The sequence below is a fragment of the Mustela nigripes genome, chromosome 2 (assembly GCF_022355385.1).
Source record: "Mustela nigripes isolate SB6536 chromosome 2, MUSNIG.SB6536, whole genome shotgun sequence".
Taxonomy (NCBI): domain Eukaryota; kingdom Metazoa; phylum Chordata; class Mammalia; order Carnivora; family Mustelidae; genus Mustela; species Mustela nigripes.
Genome location: NC_081558.1, coordinates 57,916,707 through 57,933,778, shown reverse-complemented (window position 1 = coordinate 57,933,778; position 17,072 = coordinate 57,916,707). Strand labels below are relative to the sequence as shown.

Sequence of the window (17,072 nt, the reverse complement as noted above, 5' to 3'; positions counted from 1 at the left end):
CTCTGGCTCACATCCAGCTGCATTTAAGACATTAAATACATAATCGTATATTTATTATGATTACATATTAAAAAGTATAGGTCAGTATCTCACAGCTTAGTGGTCAACTGAAGTATTTTGTGCTCTCATGGTTTATTCTCTCTGCCCTGGACACTGGAAGTCCCTTAAAGATAAAAAGCATCTAATTCCTTTCTTCTTTCTTTTTTCACCATTCCTCACAGAACCTTCAAAAAAATGGTCACTGACTGATTTTCTTTCCCCCACAAGTAAGATGTCATCCCCAAGATTTAATGAAGTCCTAGGCCAACAGAAATTTATTTCCAAGGCAAAGGAGACTAGAAAGAGATAAAGGACAAATTCTAGACACAATGGAGGCCCCTCCAAGGATTTCATCCTCTCTTCTTTGGAGGTCAGCCAGGATAATTTGAATTTTAGGAGCATGGATTTTAGATACTCAATTGTATTACTGCACATTAGATTTTCAAACATACATATAACCAATTTAGCTAAACAAAGACTAGTTAAGACACGAATTCAATTTGGCTTAAACATTAAGATCATTCTCTTGGGTAGATTTGAAAAATGAAAGAAAATGAGTACCTTGCCAGTTCCAGGAGGTCCTGCCAACAAGACAGCTCTTCCAGCCATTTTCTTGCTTTTGATTAATTCTACTATCACACCACATGCCTAGACACCACAATGGAAAGAAATAATAAATCAGTATTAAAATGTTTCACATGGGGATAAAGTCCAGTTTCTGGTCCAAACAATTCACATATATTCAGCCAACACCGAGCGCCACAACACTGCAGGGATTGTTCTAGGTATTGGGAGCGGTGGAGGGTGACAGAAAAGCAAGCCTTGTGGTCTTGGAGCTTGTGGCCTAGTGGAAGGGACACACACAAAAACATGGTAGATCACTACTGCAGGATGCCTGGGTGGCTCAGTGGTTTAAGCCACTGCCTTCAGCTCAGGTCATGATCTCAGGGTCCTGGGATCGGGTCCCGTCGGGCTCTCTGCTCAGCAGGGAGCCTGCTTCCTCCTCACTCTCTGCCTGCCTCTGTGCCTACTCATGATCTGTCAAATAAATAAATAAAATCTTAAAAAATAAAAAAAGGGGCGGGGTGGGGGGTGGTAATGATCTGGGAAGGCCTCTCTGAGGACTCTGTATTTGATATATGAAGCTCTGGGCAAAGGGGAGGCAGTGTTCCAGACAAAGGAAACAGCAAATTCAAAATGCAGGAATGAGCCTGGCATATCCAAGGGACAGAAAGGTTGCAGTGACCAAAGCATAAGTAAAAGGAGAATGGGAAGATGAGGTTCAACAGGCAGGCAGGGGCCAGGACTCACAACAGGATTTTAGTACTTAACGAAGTTTGGATTTTAATCTACATGTAATAGGAAGTCACTGAAATGGTCTTGGGCTCTGCATCCCATGCTGATTTCTTTTTTAAAGACCTTGATGGTGCTATGTAGAGAATGGTTGGTAGGGGTACTAAAGGGAGCAGTGATTTCTAGCCTGGGAGCCAAGGATAGGACTCCAGGGGCCCACACACATCCCGAGATTGGGAATAAAACTGAAAACAAAACTGTGTACATATGTTCCAGGGAGGAGACTCACAGCTTTCACCAGAGTCCTAAATTAACCCATTAAGTGTTAAGAATCACAGCATACAGTACTAGTTGGCCATCAGTTAATTCCCAGAATGTTGCAAAGCAAATGCTGCACTGAGGTTAAACTGAGAGCACCCTAAGATTAATCAACTGTCTTTCAAATCCTCAAGAGTAAATTACTTGGGGCACCTGGGTGGCTCAGTCGTTAAGTGTCTGCCTTTAGCTCCTGTCTGCCTTTAGGTCCTGGGATGGAGCTCAGCACTGGATTCCCTGCTCAGCAGGAAGCTGCTTCTCCCTTTCCCACTCTCCTGCTTGTGTTCTTTCTCTCTTTCTGTCAAATAAATAAAACCTTTAAAAAAATTTTTTTTTAAGTAAATTACATGATGATTTGTTGTTAAACCTTAAGTTCATACTAATTCTGGATACTATTAAGCCATTTACAGCATGTACATACATATACATATAGATATATAAATACATGTGTGTATAAGTGCAAATTCCACAAATGGGTTACTGATTTTTATATATTTTAGAATATTTAACTTTATACAAAGAAGGCTGGGAGTCACACTTACTAAACACATATCCCAGGACTACAAGGTTTCTTACATTGACTTAATAACCTAATATATGACTTAGGGCACGCCAGAGCTCTTCTCTCTGGAGGAGAAGTACCTTGGTCCCACACTTCCACAGCCGTTCCAAAAATGTGGGTTTAAAGAATACATGTGGACGGGCTGTATTCCATTTTGGGCTCAGTTGGAAAAGCACAGTGCCCTGAAGAAAGGCCACAAGCTATTTTTCAGCTGCTGCATTTCTAAGAAGAAATAGGCTACCCACTATGGTCTTTCCCTAGAGCACTGTGATATTATAATCCTCAGCATTCTTGGGGAAGAAAGTTTCCAAAGCATGGATGTGTGCTCTTACTGAAACACTAGGACCTCTTCCATTTACTCTCTCTCAGTTTAAGCACCAAATTCTTTCCAGTGAGATATGTTCAGTGAATTCTAAAATTTAAAAAGAACTGGAAAGGCCTTTAACTAGTCTAACTCTCTTCATTTTTCAGATGAGAAGATATTAAAAACCAGGGAGACTGCTGATATTAAAAGAGTCATGCCAGGACCCAGAAGCTGCAGCGGGATGCCTATTAATTCAATAAATAAATAAATACTGAGCCCTGATAATGAGTAAGATTTGGTGTATATAATAATACTTCATCAACTCTCTTGTCAGGAAGCTCATATTCATAAGGAGGCGTAAAGCGTCATCTCAGACGTTAAGAGCACGGATACTAGAGGGGGCCTGGGTGGCTCAGTCAGTTAAGCATCTGCTCTCTGCTCAGGTCATGATCCTGGGGTCCTGGGATGGAGTCCTGCATCAGGCTCCCTACTTAGCAGGGTGTCTGCTTCTCCCTTGCCCTCTGCTCTGCTCCCCTACTCATGATTTCGCTAATAAATAAGTAAAATCTTAAAAAAAAAAAAAAAAGAGAGAGAGAGAGAGAGAAAGAAAGAAAAAGAGCATAGATTTTGGAATCAGACAGGCTTGGTTTTAAATTCTGTCTCTACCACTACCCTCTGAATGACCTGAATGATCTACCTACCCAACCTGTGTGAATCAAATCTCCTCCTCTGAAAACAGTTTGTAATAGTGGCACACATTAAGGGCTTAAGGGTAAAGTGTACCACTGTCTGCAACTTACTTTGAAATCCAAAAGTAGATTGATGGATAAATGAACAGATGGAGGATAAACCTACAGAGTAAAATGTTCATTGTAGTATTTACGCCCATTGGTATTCACTATACAAGTCTTTTTCTTTCTTAACATCTGAAAGGAGGCAGAGTCAAGTAGGCCACAGTTATCAGGGTGGAGGTGAAAACTGAACAACGGAAATAAAGCTGCCTGGTATATAGCAAACATTCAGCCAGTGTTAACTATTTTCAGTAACATGTCCTCAGTAAGCAGAAGCTGGCAAAGAGAAGTTTCAAAGTCCCCCTGACCCAGTCAATGTTTCCATTTTTTTAAAGATGATGCTCAAAATAGAAACCAGAGGCTTTTCTTTGACCCTTTCTTCTAGCCAAATGGCTATAGTCTTAAGCTGGTGTTAAGTGCAGATGTCTGTAGCTACTAAACCGCGGCAAGGCCAAGGGGCATGGATCTCACCTTAGAGCACAGAAGGCTAAAATGTGGCTGTAATATCATAGGGAGAGCACTGATTTGAGAGCCAGCAATACCTGTGGATACAAATCCCAGCGCCATCATTACTAAACTGAGTGGCAAATGGGTAGGTGCAGTGACCTCAAGTGGGAACCCTCAATTTTTTCATCTGCAATAAAATAATACAAAGAGTTTGAATGGTTTCATGGTTATAATGTAGGCAAAATGACTTGGCATCATGGCCACTTAAGACAAGTGGATTTGATTGGAACGGTCCAAAAGGACGCTGCAGCATGGTTGAAGCAGACTGCTCCTCTCCCTAATTCTCATTTCCCTCCTTCTGCCCCCAAGCCCTGTGAACCAAAGTGAGATTTCTAAGGTTGATCACTTCCCTACTTTAAAATCCCCATGGCTTCCCGCTGCAAAAGAAATCCAAATTCCTTACATTGTCCGACAAGGTCCTGCGGGAACTGACTTCCACCAAAATGTAATAATTATTTTATTTACCGGCTAAACGTTTGTCGTCTCAAACCACACTAAAATGTAAGCTCCAAGAGAGCAAGGACCTTAACTAACTTCTTCCCAGCTTATCGCTGCGTCACGAGGAGAGCAAGGCGCAGAGGAGGGGACTCAACAGCGATGCTGTCAAGAAGGTGAACCGCCCGCGCGGGGTCATCACCGGTACTCCTGGGACTCCCCCTCTCCCGATCCCAGCGCGGACCTCCCTCGCCGTCCTCCGCCCCATAATCCATTCTCACCGCCCTCAGGAAAGGTCGGCGGGACATCCAAGCGCGCGCCCCGCCCTGAGCCCCCACTTCAGCGGCCTCTCAACTCCCGGGCCCGCCACACCTCTCGCGCGTTCTCCTGGCCCACGAGCCCCGAGGCCGCTTGCTTGGCCAGGCCGCTCTCGTCCAGCCCCAGCCCCTTTACGTGGCTGTGGGAGGCGATGCGCTGCGTCTTCGTGGTGCTCTTCACCTCCTCAATCTTCATCTTGCAGACGCCGGGAGCCAAAACCAGCGTGGAATACCGCGAGCAAGCACCACACGCCCCGCACCTGGGTTACCATGCGGCTGTTACTAGGGCGGTTTGTCAAGGCCCGCCTTACTCGGCTATCCATTGGCGAGAGCGGGAACGCCTCCGCTCTCCATTGGCTCTTGGCTGTGCCCATCGAGGCTGCCGGTAGGGCTCCGCCCACCCACTTCCGGCTGTGTCTCGGGGTTGGCTTCCCCCGCAGCCAGCACTTCCTACTCTGGTCCTAAGGTGAGAAGAGAAGGGATCTTATTCGGGCTTTGATAGTGCGGCAGTGAAGTGGGGTCCTGGAGTCGGGTCCCTAATCCTGCCATCCTGTCATCGCATTTGAACGTCATACCCTTCAGCTCAAGTTATTACCTCCGATTTGGAGATGAAGAAAACAAGTTTAGAGCTTAAGTTTTGACTTTTGCTTCCTTAACAGTTTTCTGACTCCTATGCCTTTGCCTCCGTCGGGAGGCCCCGCTGTCAACCAACCCCTCCCACCCTGGCTCTGCCCGGGATCCTCCCTGGAACTGTCTTCTTCAGCTTCTCCTGGTCTCCGTCCTCTCCCTTTATTTAAATAATGTTGACAGTGAATATCATGTGTCCAAAACTCTACCTCCTTGTGAGGTAGTCCAACTCCTTGCTCTTTCATCTCTAGTTCTTGACTCCACTTTTCTCCACTCCAAGCTTGACCATCTCAGCTATGTGTTTCTCAACCCTCTTCTGCTTCTTCTTTGGTTTGGCTTCTTTTACACTTGACCTTTGAACGCAGAAGCCCAGGTCAAGCCTACCCCTGCCTTCACTGCTGCCTCCTGAAGGCAGAATAAAGAACTCAGTAATGAACTCTCACATGTGTGATCAAGGGTACAAAGACCATTCAGTGGGTCAATGGGAAAGGACAGTCTCTTCCACAAACTGTGCTGGGAAAACTGGATATCCATGTGCAAAACAAAGAAGCTGGTCCCTTATCTTACAAAATATACAAAAAATTAACTCAAAATAGAGCCCAAATCTGCTCTAAGGAACTTAACCTATAAAACTCTTAGAAGAGGCACACCTGGCAGCACAGTCAGTTAAGTATCTGCCTTTGGCTTGTGTCATGGTCCCAGGGTGTTGGGATCGAGCCTGGAGTTGGGCTCTCTGCTCAGCGGGAAGCCTGTTTCTCCCTCTCCCTCTGTAGCGCCCCCCCACCAACCACTGGTGCGCTCTCTCTCAAATGAGTAAATATAATCTTATAAAAAAAAAAACTCTCAGGGTCCCTGGGTGGCTCAGTGGGTTGAGCCACTGCCTTCGGCTTGGGTCATGATCTCAGGGTCCTGGGATCGAGTCCCGCGTCGGGCTCTCTGTTCGGCAGGGGTCCTGCTTCCTCCTCTCTCTCTGCCTGCCTCTCTGCCTACTTGTGATCTCTCTCTGTCAAGTAAATAAATAAAATCTTAAAAAAAAAAAAACTCTCAGAAGAAAACATAGTGGCAAATTTTCATAACCTTGTATTTGACAATGGTTTCTCTTTTTTTTTTAATTAGATTTATTTATTTATTAGAGAGAGAGTGAGAACAGGGGGAAGGGCAGAGGGAGAGGGAAACTCTAAGCAAATTCCATACTGGCCCCATAGCTGGATGTGGGGCTCAATTTCATGACCCTGAGATCATGATCTGAGCTGAAGCCAGGAGTTGGATGCTCAACTGCCTGCACCACCCAAGTGCCCCAAATTTGGCACCAATTTATTAAATATGGCAACTAACGAAACTAAAGAAACTAACAAAAAAATAGAGAAGTTTGACTTAATCAAAATTTGAAACTTTTGTGCATCAAGCAAGGACTTTATCTCTCAACAGAAGTGAAAAAATAACCCACAAAATAGGAGAAAATAGTTATTAATCACATTATTTTTTTTAAGATTTTTATTTATTTATTTGACAGAGATAGATCACAAGTAGGCAGAGAGGCAGGCAGAGAGAGAAGAAGGGAAGAAGGCTCCCCACTGAGCAGAGAGCCTGATGTGGGACTTGATCCCAGGACCCTGAGATCATGACCTGAGCCGAAGGCAGTGGCTTAACCCACTGAGCCACCCAGGTGCCCTATTAATCACATTATTATATTCTTTATATTATTATATTCTTTATTTATATATTATATTATACTCTCTTATATTCTTTATATTCTCTCTTTATATATCTCTTTATATTAATCACATTAGTTATTAATCGCATTAATCTTCAAAGAAGAAGAAGAACAAGAACACGTATCTGATGAGTGTTTAATATCTAGGAAATAGAAAGGGCTCCTAAAGTCAACACACACAAAAAATGAACAACCCTTTAAAAAATGAGCAAAAGGACACCTGGGTGGCTCAGTGGGTTAAAGCCTCTGCCTTCGGCTCAGGTCATGATCCCAGGGTCCTGGGATCGAGGCCCGCATCGGGCTCTCTGCTCCTCAGAGAGCCTGCTTCCTCCTCTCTCTGCCTGCCTCTCTGCCTACTTGTGATCTTTGTCTGTCAAATAAATAAATAAAATCTTTCTTTTAAAAAAGCAAGCAAAGGACTTGATAGACATGTCTCTCAAGAAGATACACAGATGTCCAATAAGTACATGAAAAGATGATCCATGTCATTGGTCATCAGGGGAGTACAAATCACTGAGATACTTCTTCACCCCATTAGGGTGTCTATCATGAAGAAGAAGAAGTTGGAGGAGGAGGGAGGGAGAGGTTGTGGGGGAGGAGGAGAAGGAGAAGAACAAGAACAAGAAGGGGGAGGGGAGGAGGAGAAGGAAGGTGGAAAGAAGGGAAGGAAAGGAAAGAAACAAAATAACAAGTATTGGCAAGGATATGCAGATGTTGGAACACTTGGGGATTGCTGACAGGAGTGCATAATAGCACAGCTGCTGTGGAAAACAATTCATTGCTCCTCAAAAAGTTAAACACAAATTTACCGTACAACCCAGCAATTCTACTCCTAGGTATATATTCCAAAGAACTGAAAACAGGAACTGAGCAGATAGCTGTATACTAATGTTCATAGCAGCACTGTTCACAGAAGCTGTGATACTGTGATTTATAATAAGAAATACATATTTGGTCTGGCAAAAAAGAAACAAGAGATCCAAAATAGAGCCACTTGTTAAGCCCCATGGCAGCAAACCAAGACTAACACTTAACCTAATTGCAGTTTCAACCCCTTCCAGAAATATGATTTTAACCAGTTAGTCTGGGATTATCTGGTTAACACTACTGAGATAATCTGCGTTATAGACCCCTGTCTTCCCCCACAGGAAGCAATCCTCTCCTTCCTAGAAACTTTCTTTTTCTGCCCCCTTCTTCCTATAAAAGCCTTTCATTTTGTACAACTCCCTGGAACTCCCTTCTTTGTGCTAAGATGGGATGTTGCTCAATTCATGAATCATTAAATGAAGGCAATTAATCTTCAAATGAATTTTGTTCTTTAACAGGTCTTTGCACTGTTTCTGGCATCAAGCTCCTAAAGCCCTTGGTGTTTCCTAAGTTATGAAAGCTCAAATGTCTATTATGTTAATAAGGTGACTTTTGGACTACACCTTACGATGGGAGCTGGTTACCAGGAGAACCAACCAAGGGATTAAAGGGTCAGCACTTTCAATCCTACCCCCTGGCCTCCAGGGAGATGAGAGGGGTTAGAGGTTGGATCAGTTGCCAATGGCCAATGATTTCATCAATCATGCGTACATAAGCCTCCATAGAAACCCAAAAGGACAGGGTTCAGAGAGCTTGATGAACACATGGAGATTTGGGGAAGATAATGTTCTTAGATGGTGGGAGCTTTCCCCATACCTTGCCCTATGTGTCTCTCTTCATCTGGCTATTGATCTGTATCGTTTGATATCCTTTGCAGTATTAAAAACACAATTCGACTGAGCACATTTTAAAGATGTTATTGGCTGGATTCAACAATTCATGAATCAGGTAGAACCCAGTTAGCCGAAAGGATCTCTGAGGAGCTGCACAAAGTGAAAGAATTTTTAGGCAGAAGGGAGAAGGAATAAGGAAGTCCCAGTTAAAAAAAAAAAAAAAAAAAAAAAAAAAAAAGGGGGCCCGGGGGGGGCCATGGGGTAAACCCATGCCCTCGGCCCAGGTCATGATCTCAGGGTCCTGGGATCGAGTCCCGCCTCGGGCTCTCTGCTCAGCAGGGAGCCTGCTTCCCTCTCTCTCTCTCTCTCTCTGCCTGCCTCTCTGCCTGCTTGTGATCTCTCTCTGTCAAATAAATAAAATAAAAATCTTAAAAAAAAAAAAAACTCCCAAAAAATGGGTTGGTTATTGCAAGGTTACATGCTATTAGGGGATTATCTAGCACCGATCAGACGATTCCCGATCATTGGTTTAAGATTCTATTTTTAGGGAACCTGCGTGGCTCAGCCAGCTAAGCATCTACCTTCAGCTCAGGTCATTACCTTGGGGTCCTGGAATAGAGCCCCATGTTGGGCTCCCTGCTCAGTGGGGAGTCTGCTTCTCCCTCTCCCTCTGTGCTCTCTCCCTTTGTGTTCTCTCTAAAGATCTCTAGTTCTCTGTCAAATAAATAAAATGAAATTTTAAAAAAAGATTCTATTCCTTGGAGGACCAACAGTAATTAAGTCTTGGTTTGGTGATGTGGGGGTTGGCATAAGTGAGTCCACTGGGAGCTTGTGGTCTCGTTTTTAACAGCCCCCCCCCCTTTTTTTTTAAGATTTTATTTATTTATTTGACAGAGAGAAATCACAAGTAGTTGGAGAGGCAGGCAGAGAGAGAGAGAGGGAAGCAGGCTCCCTGCTGAGCAGAGAGCCCGACTCGGGACCCAATCCCAGGACCCTGAGATCATGACCTGAGCTGAAGGCAGTGGCTTAAACCACTGAGCCACCCAGGCGCCCAGTTTTCCCCTTTTTGATCAGATTTTCAGTCCACCCAAAAGATGTAATCAAAATGTAAAGCATTAGTGCTACTCCCAGATACTGCTCTAGAATCCTGTGTTTTGCTGAATCTTGTATGGTATTCACAGGTCACAATGTCAGGTTTACATTCTTTAGGTCAGTTGTTCTCTTTGTTCCTTACTGGCAGTGGCTGGGAACTTGCATTTAAAGCTTTGGAGAGAATATGGCACACCAAGGAGACTATTATGCTTATTATAAACAGGATAATTCCCAATGTGCGGAGTACACTTCAGAGCCATGGTACCAAGATCCCAGCCAATCAGCATCAAATAAATCAAATACCCAGGTGAAAGAATCACTTTTAAAAACTAATCGGCTTGTTCACTGATCTTGCATTCCTACATCCTCACCGGCATTCAGCGTTCGGAATGATGCCCCTTTCTGGTCATTGCCAGCCTAATTGGCATGCTTGTTATTTCAGTCTGGGCTGATTTCTGGGGACAGAGCAGACAGAGATAATTTTGCTTGTAACTTAGAGGTGGTACAAAGACCTAAAATTAAATAATATTGATTTTTATAGTAGGAACATTATTTCCTTTCTAATTCTCTTTCAACAAGTCTTAGGGGGAAGAGTGTAACTTTAACCCTTTTCTACCACTTGCTCATCTCCCTAAGGACTCTGCAACCAAGGGTTTTGTGGTTCTGCCTACTTATTGCAAGTGATAGTTTTCTGATGTATAGGCAAATCCTTTGATTTAAGCTGAAAAGCAGATTACTCTAAGGGAACATGTTAAGAGGTAGGTGGTACCTGGATGGGACCCAGATTATGAAGATGGTGCACATCCCTGGGGCTGAAGGAAACTAACAGAACAAGGATCAGCTGGCCGGGAACAGAAGGGTCCTGCATTCCTGGCAGCATGGAGGCCTCCTACTCTGGCTTCAAATCCTGATGTTTTCTGAGCAAGTTATCTCTCTAGGTCCACTTCCCTGTGCCGTGAAACAGCAGTAACAACACTCACATATAGGATTACTAAGAAAATTAAACGATATCTTTTACATGGGGCTCTAGTGTCGGGAAGGGCACAGAAAGTAGTATCAGAGCCTTGGAATACAAAGGGATGGACTTTTGTCTCCCCTTTTATATCTTCCTTCTCTGTGTGTTTCCTGGACTTAGTGGGTCATTTTTGCCATGCTTTTTTCAGCAGAAACAGTACCCCAGGGAACCCTCAGAAACTGCTGTAGGGGGTAGAGGCGGAAGTCAGGCTGGAGACAGGGTCAGGTTAGCAAGGGCTAGTCCTCTGTGTCCTACTGTAACTATTCTGGGGAACAGGTTTTTCCATTTCGGCAGGCATGTCCCACTGCAATGGGGGAAGCTAGTGGCATCTACCGAGTCCCAGTGTCAGCCTAGGAAAACAGCCAGAGCCTGCAGCTTCTGAGGGCTTCAAGGGCTCTGTCCTACTGGTGTCAGACGCACATTGCGGTCAGAGGTCAGGGTAGCCTGGATGAAAGTAGCAGGTCTGAGCAGAAGACAGGCACTGAGTTTGTTTATGGTGTAAGTCTTAGTGATCCTTAGGTCTAAGATGTGGAGCAAGCCTGGTGAAAGCCTCTGATCAGTTGGGAGGGAATTAGGAGATTCTCATTTGTGTAATAAAGATGAAAATAGACTCAGACTTCCAATTAAATGCTTGCATTCATTTCCTGTTGCTGGGACAACAAATTAGCACACACTCAGTGGCTTAAAACAACATTTATTCTCTTAGAGGTCTGGAGGTCAGTATCCAAAATGGGTCTTAGTGGGCTAAAATCAAGGTGTTGGCAGGGCTTCTTTCCTTTCTGGAGGATCTAGGGGCAAATCCACTGCCCTGCCTTTTCCAGCCTCTGGAGGCTGCCCACATTCCTGGGCTCGCGTCCATCTTCCATCTTCAAAGACAGTTATGGCCAGTGGAGCATTTCATGATACCATCTCTCTGATTCTGACCCTCCTGCCTCCCTCTGAAAAGGACCCTTGTGATTTGAGCAGGCCCACAGGATAATCCAGGATAACCTTTCCTTCTCAAGATCCTTCACTGAGTCACACCCGCAAAGTCCCTTTTACTATGGGGTAAAAGACTGGGACAGGGACATCTTTGGAGGTCCATTATACTACCCCAGCCAGCCTCCCCTCCTGGGAGCTCACCACAGCCCAGACTGATTTCTACAGGTTGTAGTCCGGTGTCAGGGGACACACTTTTGTATTGCTTGCCCTGGGAAACAATTCCAGGCTTTCCTCCAGTTGTGCTAATTGGATCGCATGCTCCCTACCCAACCAGTTGCTACCGCCGGACCTGGGTCTCAGGTTCACTCTGAAAGTAGAGGGGAGGCAGTCTCCACAGTGACCTGGAGAAGAGGTGGTGTGATGCCTCCAAGGAGAACCAAGGAGACTTTCAGAAAAGGAGGGAGTAGATTCTGGCCAGTATAGACTATAATGATCTTGTAAAACATTATCATGTCCCTGCATGGATGGAAGAAATGGTCACACAGCCAGCATGAGCTAGGGCTCTGATCTGAAACTATGTGCGACCAATTCTTGCCAGGACACCCTCTTCCTCACCCTGTGGCTAGTAGCATCAACAGATCTGTTTAGTACTGGGAATGGCATGCAGCAGCTGATGGCCCAAGTGACAGTCTCATCTGAGGTTAATATGGGGCATATTGAGGAAGGTACATGGTTAACAGAATTGCTGGCAAGGTAGTTACCCTCAGAGAAAAGGGAAATTTCCATTTCACTCCTAAAAGAATCTTTAGAAGCCAAAACCTAAATCAAAGAGCAAAGTATAATAACTTCCTCTGGGCAAATTTATAATTAATCCTGGATTAATTGGCCTTAATGAAGTTGAATTAATTACTAGCTGCTTGTAAAGAACTTTGAACTACCTTAGTACAAAATGGCATTAAAGAAACAGAAAGGAACCAGCATCGCATTAACATTAAGAACAAATCCCAAATAATCACAATTCTGCAGGCCGTTTCCTGCCAATCACTTCCCAGGGACCGTGCCCAGCCTGTGGAACTGTATGAGACCCAGCAGTCTGCTGCAGAGGGGCTTGTATTTGTGGGCTAGATGTTTTGGGGGGGGTGAGTCCAGTCAAGAAACACTTACGGAACATTTGCCTGTGTCAGGTCCTGGGCAGTCAAAGGTGTGTAAGGAACCCTCAGCAGACTAGGATTGGGGGTCGCAGGGGGTGGGGGGACTTTAGAGCACCAGACTGGCCTAAAGCAAACTCAATTCAGTGGGATGGATGTCAGGATAGACAACTTTGCAATAGTGAGGCATAGTGTGATTTTATCTTGCTGGCAACAACACCCCCACTCCTCCCAGCCCCGGCCCTTGGAGTGAGCTAAAGACTGACACATGCCTAGGCAGAGCATTTTATGTCTGTGCTTGGTGCAGGGACACACAACTTCATCTGGGACAATGAGACTCAATGTGAGGACTTGCGGTTGCTGAGGATGTAAGCTTGGAGGTGCTGGCAGCTATCCTGTCATCATGAGGAAAGAGTCTGCCTGCAATGGAAGCAACCCAGAGGGGTGAATAACAAAGCTGGTGGCTTTGTGTCATTGTCTGAGCCCCCGGATGAGGCTGGCGTGAAGATGAGTGCTTCCTCTAGACCTTTTAGTTTGGTCGATTTATTGAACTTAACAAACACTAATACAGCAATTACTCTATGTCAGGCGTTGTTCTAGGTTCTACACAAATACCACTTCATCTAATCCTTGCAACCCTGGGAGTTAGGGACTCTTATGTCCTATGTCACACATGACAGAACTGAGGCACAAGAGGTTCTGTAACTTGCCCAAGACTACACAGCTTTCAGGTGGCAGGGTAGGATTCAAGCATGAGTGGACAGCCCCTGGAGCCTGTGATTTTAGCAATAGTGAATAGCCAGCGAATCTCCTTTTATCATTTTTCGCTTTTGCTTCAGGCAGTTTCATGGAGGATTTCTGTCATTTACTAAAACTGTGACTAGTGAGGGAGATATGGAGGAAGCTTCCAGAAGGTGTGCCAGGCAAAGGGCATAGCTGGTGAGCGAGTGCAGGGCAAGCTGGATCAGCATTGTCCATATGCAGGGTCGCAGAGGTTCACGATGGCCAGAGCAAAGAGGGGTGGGCCTGGGGCAGGTGGTGAGAAGTCCATCCACAGGCAACAGCGCGAAAGCATTTACGACTCTTCCACTGACTAAAAACAAAAGGATCTCAGTTCCACTGGTTCCTTTAGGACATTATTTTATATTTTAAAAATATTTACTGGGGCGTCTGGGTGGCTCAGTCATTAAGTGTCTGCCTTCGGCTCAGGTCATGATTGCAGGGTCTTGGGATCAAGCCCGGCATCGGGCTTCCTGCTCTGCAGGGAGCCTGATTCTTCCTTTCCCTCTGCCTGCTTCTCTGCCTGCTTGTGCTCACTTGCTCTCTCTCTCTCTCTCTCTCTGTCAAATAAACAAAATCTTTTTAAAAATATTTACTTATTTATCAAATAGGTAATACTTTGACCTAATTTAAAAGTCAAAAATATCAGTGCATTTCTGGTAAAATGTCTTCCTGTCCTTTAGCGGATGAACGGGTAAGCAAATGGTAGTCCATCCACTCAGTGGAATACTGCTCAGCAATGAGAAGGAACTCACAGTGTGGTTACATGCAGCAACATGGATGAATGTCAAATGATTATACTAAGTGGAAGAAGCTAGACTCAGAGGCTACCTACTCCCTTGTTCTATATATATTTTATTCTGGGAAAGGCAAGTCTTACAGGGACAGGAACATAGATCAGTGGCTTCCAGGATTTAAAGGAATGGGACGGTTTGATCCCAAAGGGGTTACTCGGAGGGTTGTGGAACTCTTTTGTATCTTGACTGTAGGGGTGGTTATGAGCCGGCATTTGCCAAAGTTCATAGAACCATCTGCCAAAAAGAGTGAATTTTCCCGTTGCCGCAATCCAGGTTAAGAGAAGACAGCTTCAGCCAAGTGCTAACAGGTGGTTGGATTCTGGCATCAAAGCAGCAGGATGCTTTCATGAATTGGATATAGGCTATGAAAGGAAGCGAGAACTCATGGGTTGAGCCAGGGTTTGCTGCCCGAGCACCTGGGAGGAGGTTAGTCTTCACAAATTGAGATGGGCTGCTGGTGGGATGGGGAGAAGCAGAGGATGAGACAGTTCGTTCCCTACATTCAGTTTGAGGTATCTGTTAGACATTCAGGTTGCATATATAAGCTCTACATTTGAGAGTTGATGGCTCTTAGAGTCATGGCTGGTTCAACTGATTTGGATCACCAGGGAGTGAGTGCACAGAGAGGAAATAAGAGGACTGAGCTCTAGGGACTTCCCGGGTCCATCTTCTGGGATATGCTATGTGTATGCCTTGCAGGGCTGTTCTATACGGTTAAGCAAAGATAGAGAGGGCGTGCCTTTCTCATAGGAGTAAACATATTATACATATGGGTGTGTACCTTGCTTGTTTTTCAGTTACCAATATGTCTTAGACATGGTTCCCAAGTGGTACAGAAATACTGCTTTTCTTCTTTTTGAGGGCTGCATGATATTCCATTCTGTGGACATGCCATAATCTCTCTCTCTTCCTGTTTAACATTTGTACTATGGGGCTCCTGGGTGGCTCAGTGGGTTAATCCTCTGCCTTCAGCTCAGGTCATGATCTCAGGGTCCTGGGATCGAGCCCCACATCAGGCTCTCTGCTCAGGAGGGAGCCTGCTTCCCCCTCTCTCTCTGCCTGCCTCCCTGCCTACTTGTGATCTCTCTCTGTTAAATAAAGAAATTTAAAAAATCTTTAAAAAAATAAAATATTTACTATGGGGGCTCTTGGATGGCTCAGCCAATTAAGTGTCTGTTTCCAGCTCAGGTCATGATCCTGGAGTCCTGGGATGGAGCCCCATGTTGGGTTCCTTGTTCAGCAGGGAGACTGCTTCTGTCCCTCCCCCTGCTCCTTCTCTCCCCACCTCCTCTCTCTAATAAATGAATAAACAAAATCTTTTAAAAATAAATAAAATTTTTACTATGGAAAATTTCAAACGTATACAAAAACTAGACAGAAAAATAGAATGAATTCTCTCCCCACTCTGACCCATTACCCAACTTCAACTGTGATCAACTTGTGGCTAATTTTATTTCATCTGGACCACAATACGCTCTCTTTCTTCCAAATTATTGTTTCTTGGTAATTTGTTATTTTGATGTAATTGCAAACTTACCATAACATCTGTTTTTTTTTTTTTTTTTTTAGTATATGTGTTTCAAGGTGAGCACCATAACATCTATTTTTAAGGATATTTCAATTGTGGATAATAATTTACTGCTGTAAACAGTATAGTAAAGAAATACTACAACATGCCTATTCACAAAGAACACATTCCTGGGTGCCCCAACAGACAAAGTTTGGGAACTGAAATGCTTTCAGAGCATCTCTCTTAAGAAATGGGTCCTGAGCACCGAACACAAATCCCAGCATTGCTAAGATCCTTTTGTTGGGAAAGTCTCCTGGCCTTGGCCTCTACATTTTTGTTGTGTGTTTTTTAAAAAAAAGAATTATTTATTTATTTATTTGAGAGAGTGAGAGACAGGGAACGAGCAGGAGGGACAGAGGGAGTGGGAAAGAGAATCTGAAGCTGATTCCACGCTGACCATAGAGCCCAGTGAGGGGCTGGATCTCATGAACCTGAGATCGTGACCTGAGCTGAAATTAGGAGTCAGATGCTTCACCAACTGCTCCACCCAGTGCCCATGCCTTTCCATTTCTGGCCCCAATTCCAGTATGTGGGTTTTCCCACACCACCAAGCAATTGTCTGACACCAGCTGGGTGTTGTTAAAAGACAGAAACTTAGACATATTAGCAATTTATAAGAGTTTGAGCAAAAATTGTTTAGAAGAAGGCAGCACCCTATCTAGAAGATAGAAAAAAGCACCGAGGAGCTGTATGAAAGACTTATATAGGCAAAAGGGAGCAGGAACAAGGAAGTCATACTAGGCGAAAAAGTGGGTTGGTTATCACAAGGTTGCTAAAGTCACTTTCCTTTAAGAGATGATGAGGATCTAGTAAGCTGATTACCTAACTAGTGCTGATCAGGTGATGTCTCATTGACTGGTTTAAGATTCCACTTCTGGGAGAGCTGAAATTGTAATGAAGTTATTAGCTCTCAGCAAATTGACATAGGGCTTTACATAAGTGACTCCATTTTGGGCCAGTTGTCTTCCTTTTACTTGTGTTGTTGGGGTTCAGGGCAGGCTGCCCCCAATTATGCCGGTTTGACTTTTGGATTATTTTGAATTAAAGTTCCTTAAGAAACAGTGCAACAAGGACATCATGATCCTCTTTTATCTCCCTGAAAGCAAGAAATAAATTTCCCATGTGAAGGGTACCTGGGCAGAAGA

General features: G+C 44.4%; 1 protein-coding gene across 1 annotated transcript in view; it reads right to left on the bottom strand.

The window, feature by feature from the left end:
- Positions 1-4,858, bottom strand: part of RUVBL1 (RuvB like AAA ATPase 1) — a 44,001-nt gene extending 39,143 nt beyond the window's left edge. Inside the window, exons 1-2 of the mRNA XM_059390447.1 lie at positions 4,619-4,858; positions 601-687 (exon numbers count right to left, since the gene is read on the bottom strand). Of these exons, the coding sequence (XP_059246430.1) occupies positions 601-687; positions 4,619-4,759 (228 nt within the window). The 5' untranslated portion in view covers positions 4,760-4,858. The remainder of the gene's footprint in view (positions 1-600; positions 688-4,618) is intronic.
- Between the last annotated feature and the right edge of the window lie 12,214 nt (positions 4,859-17,072).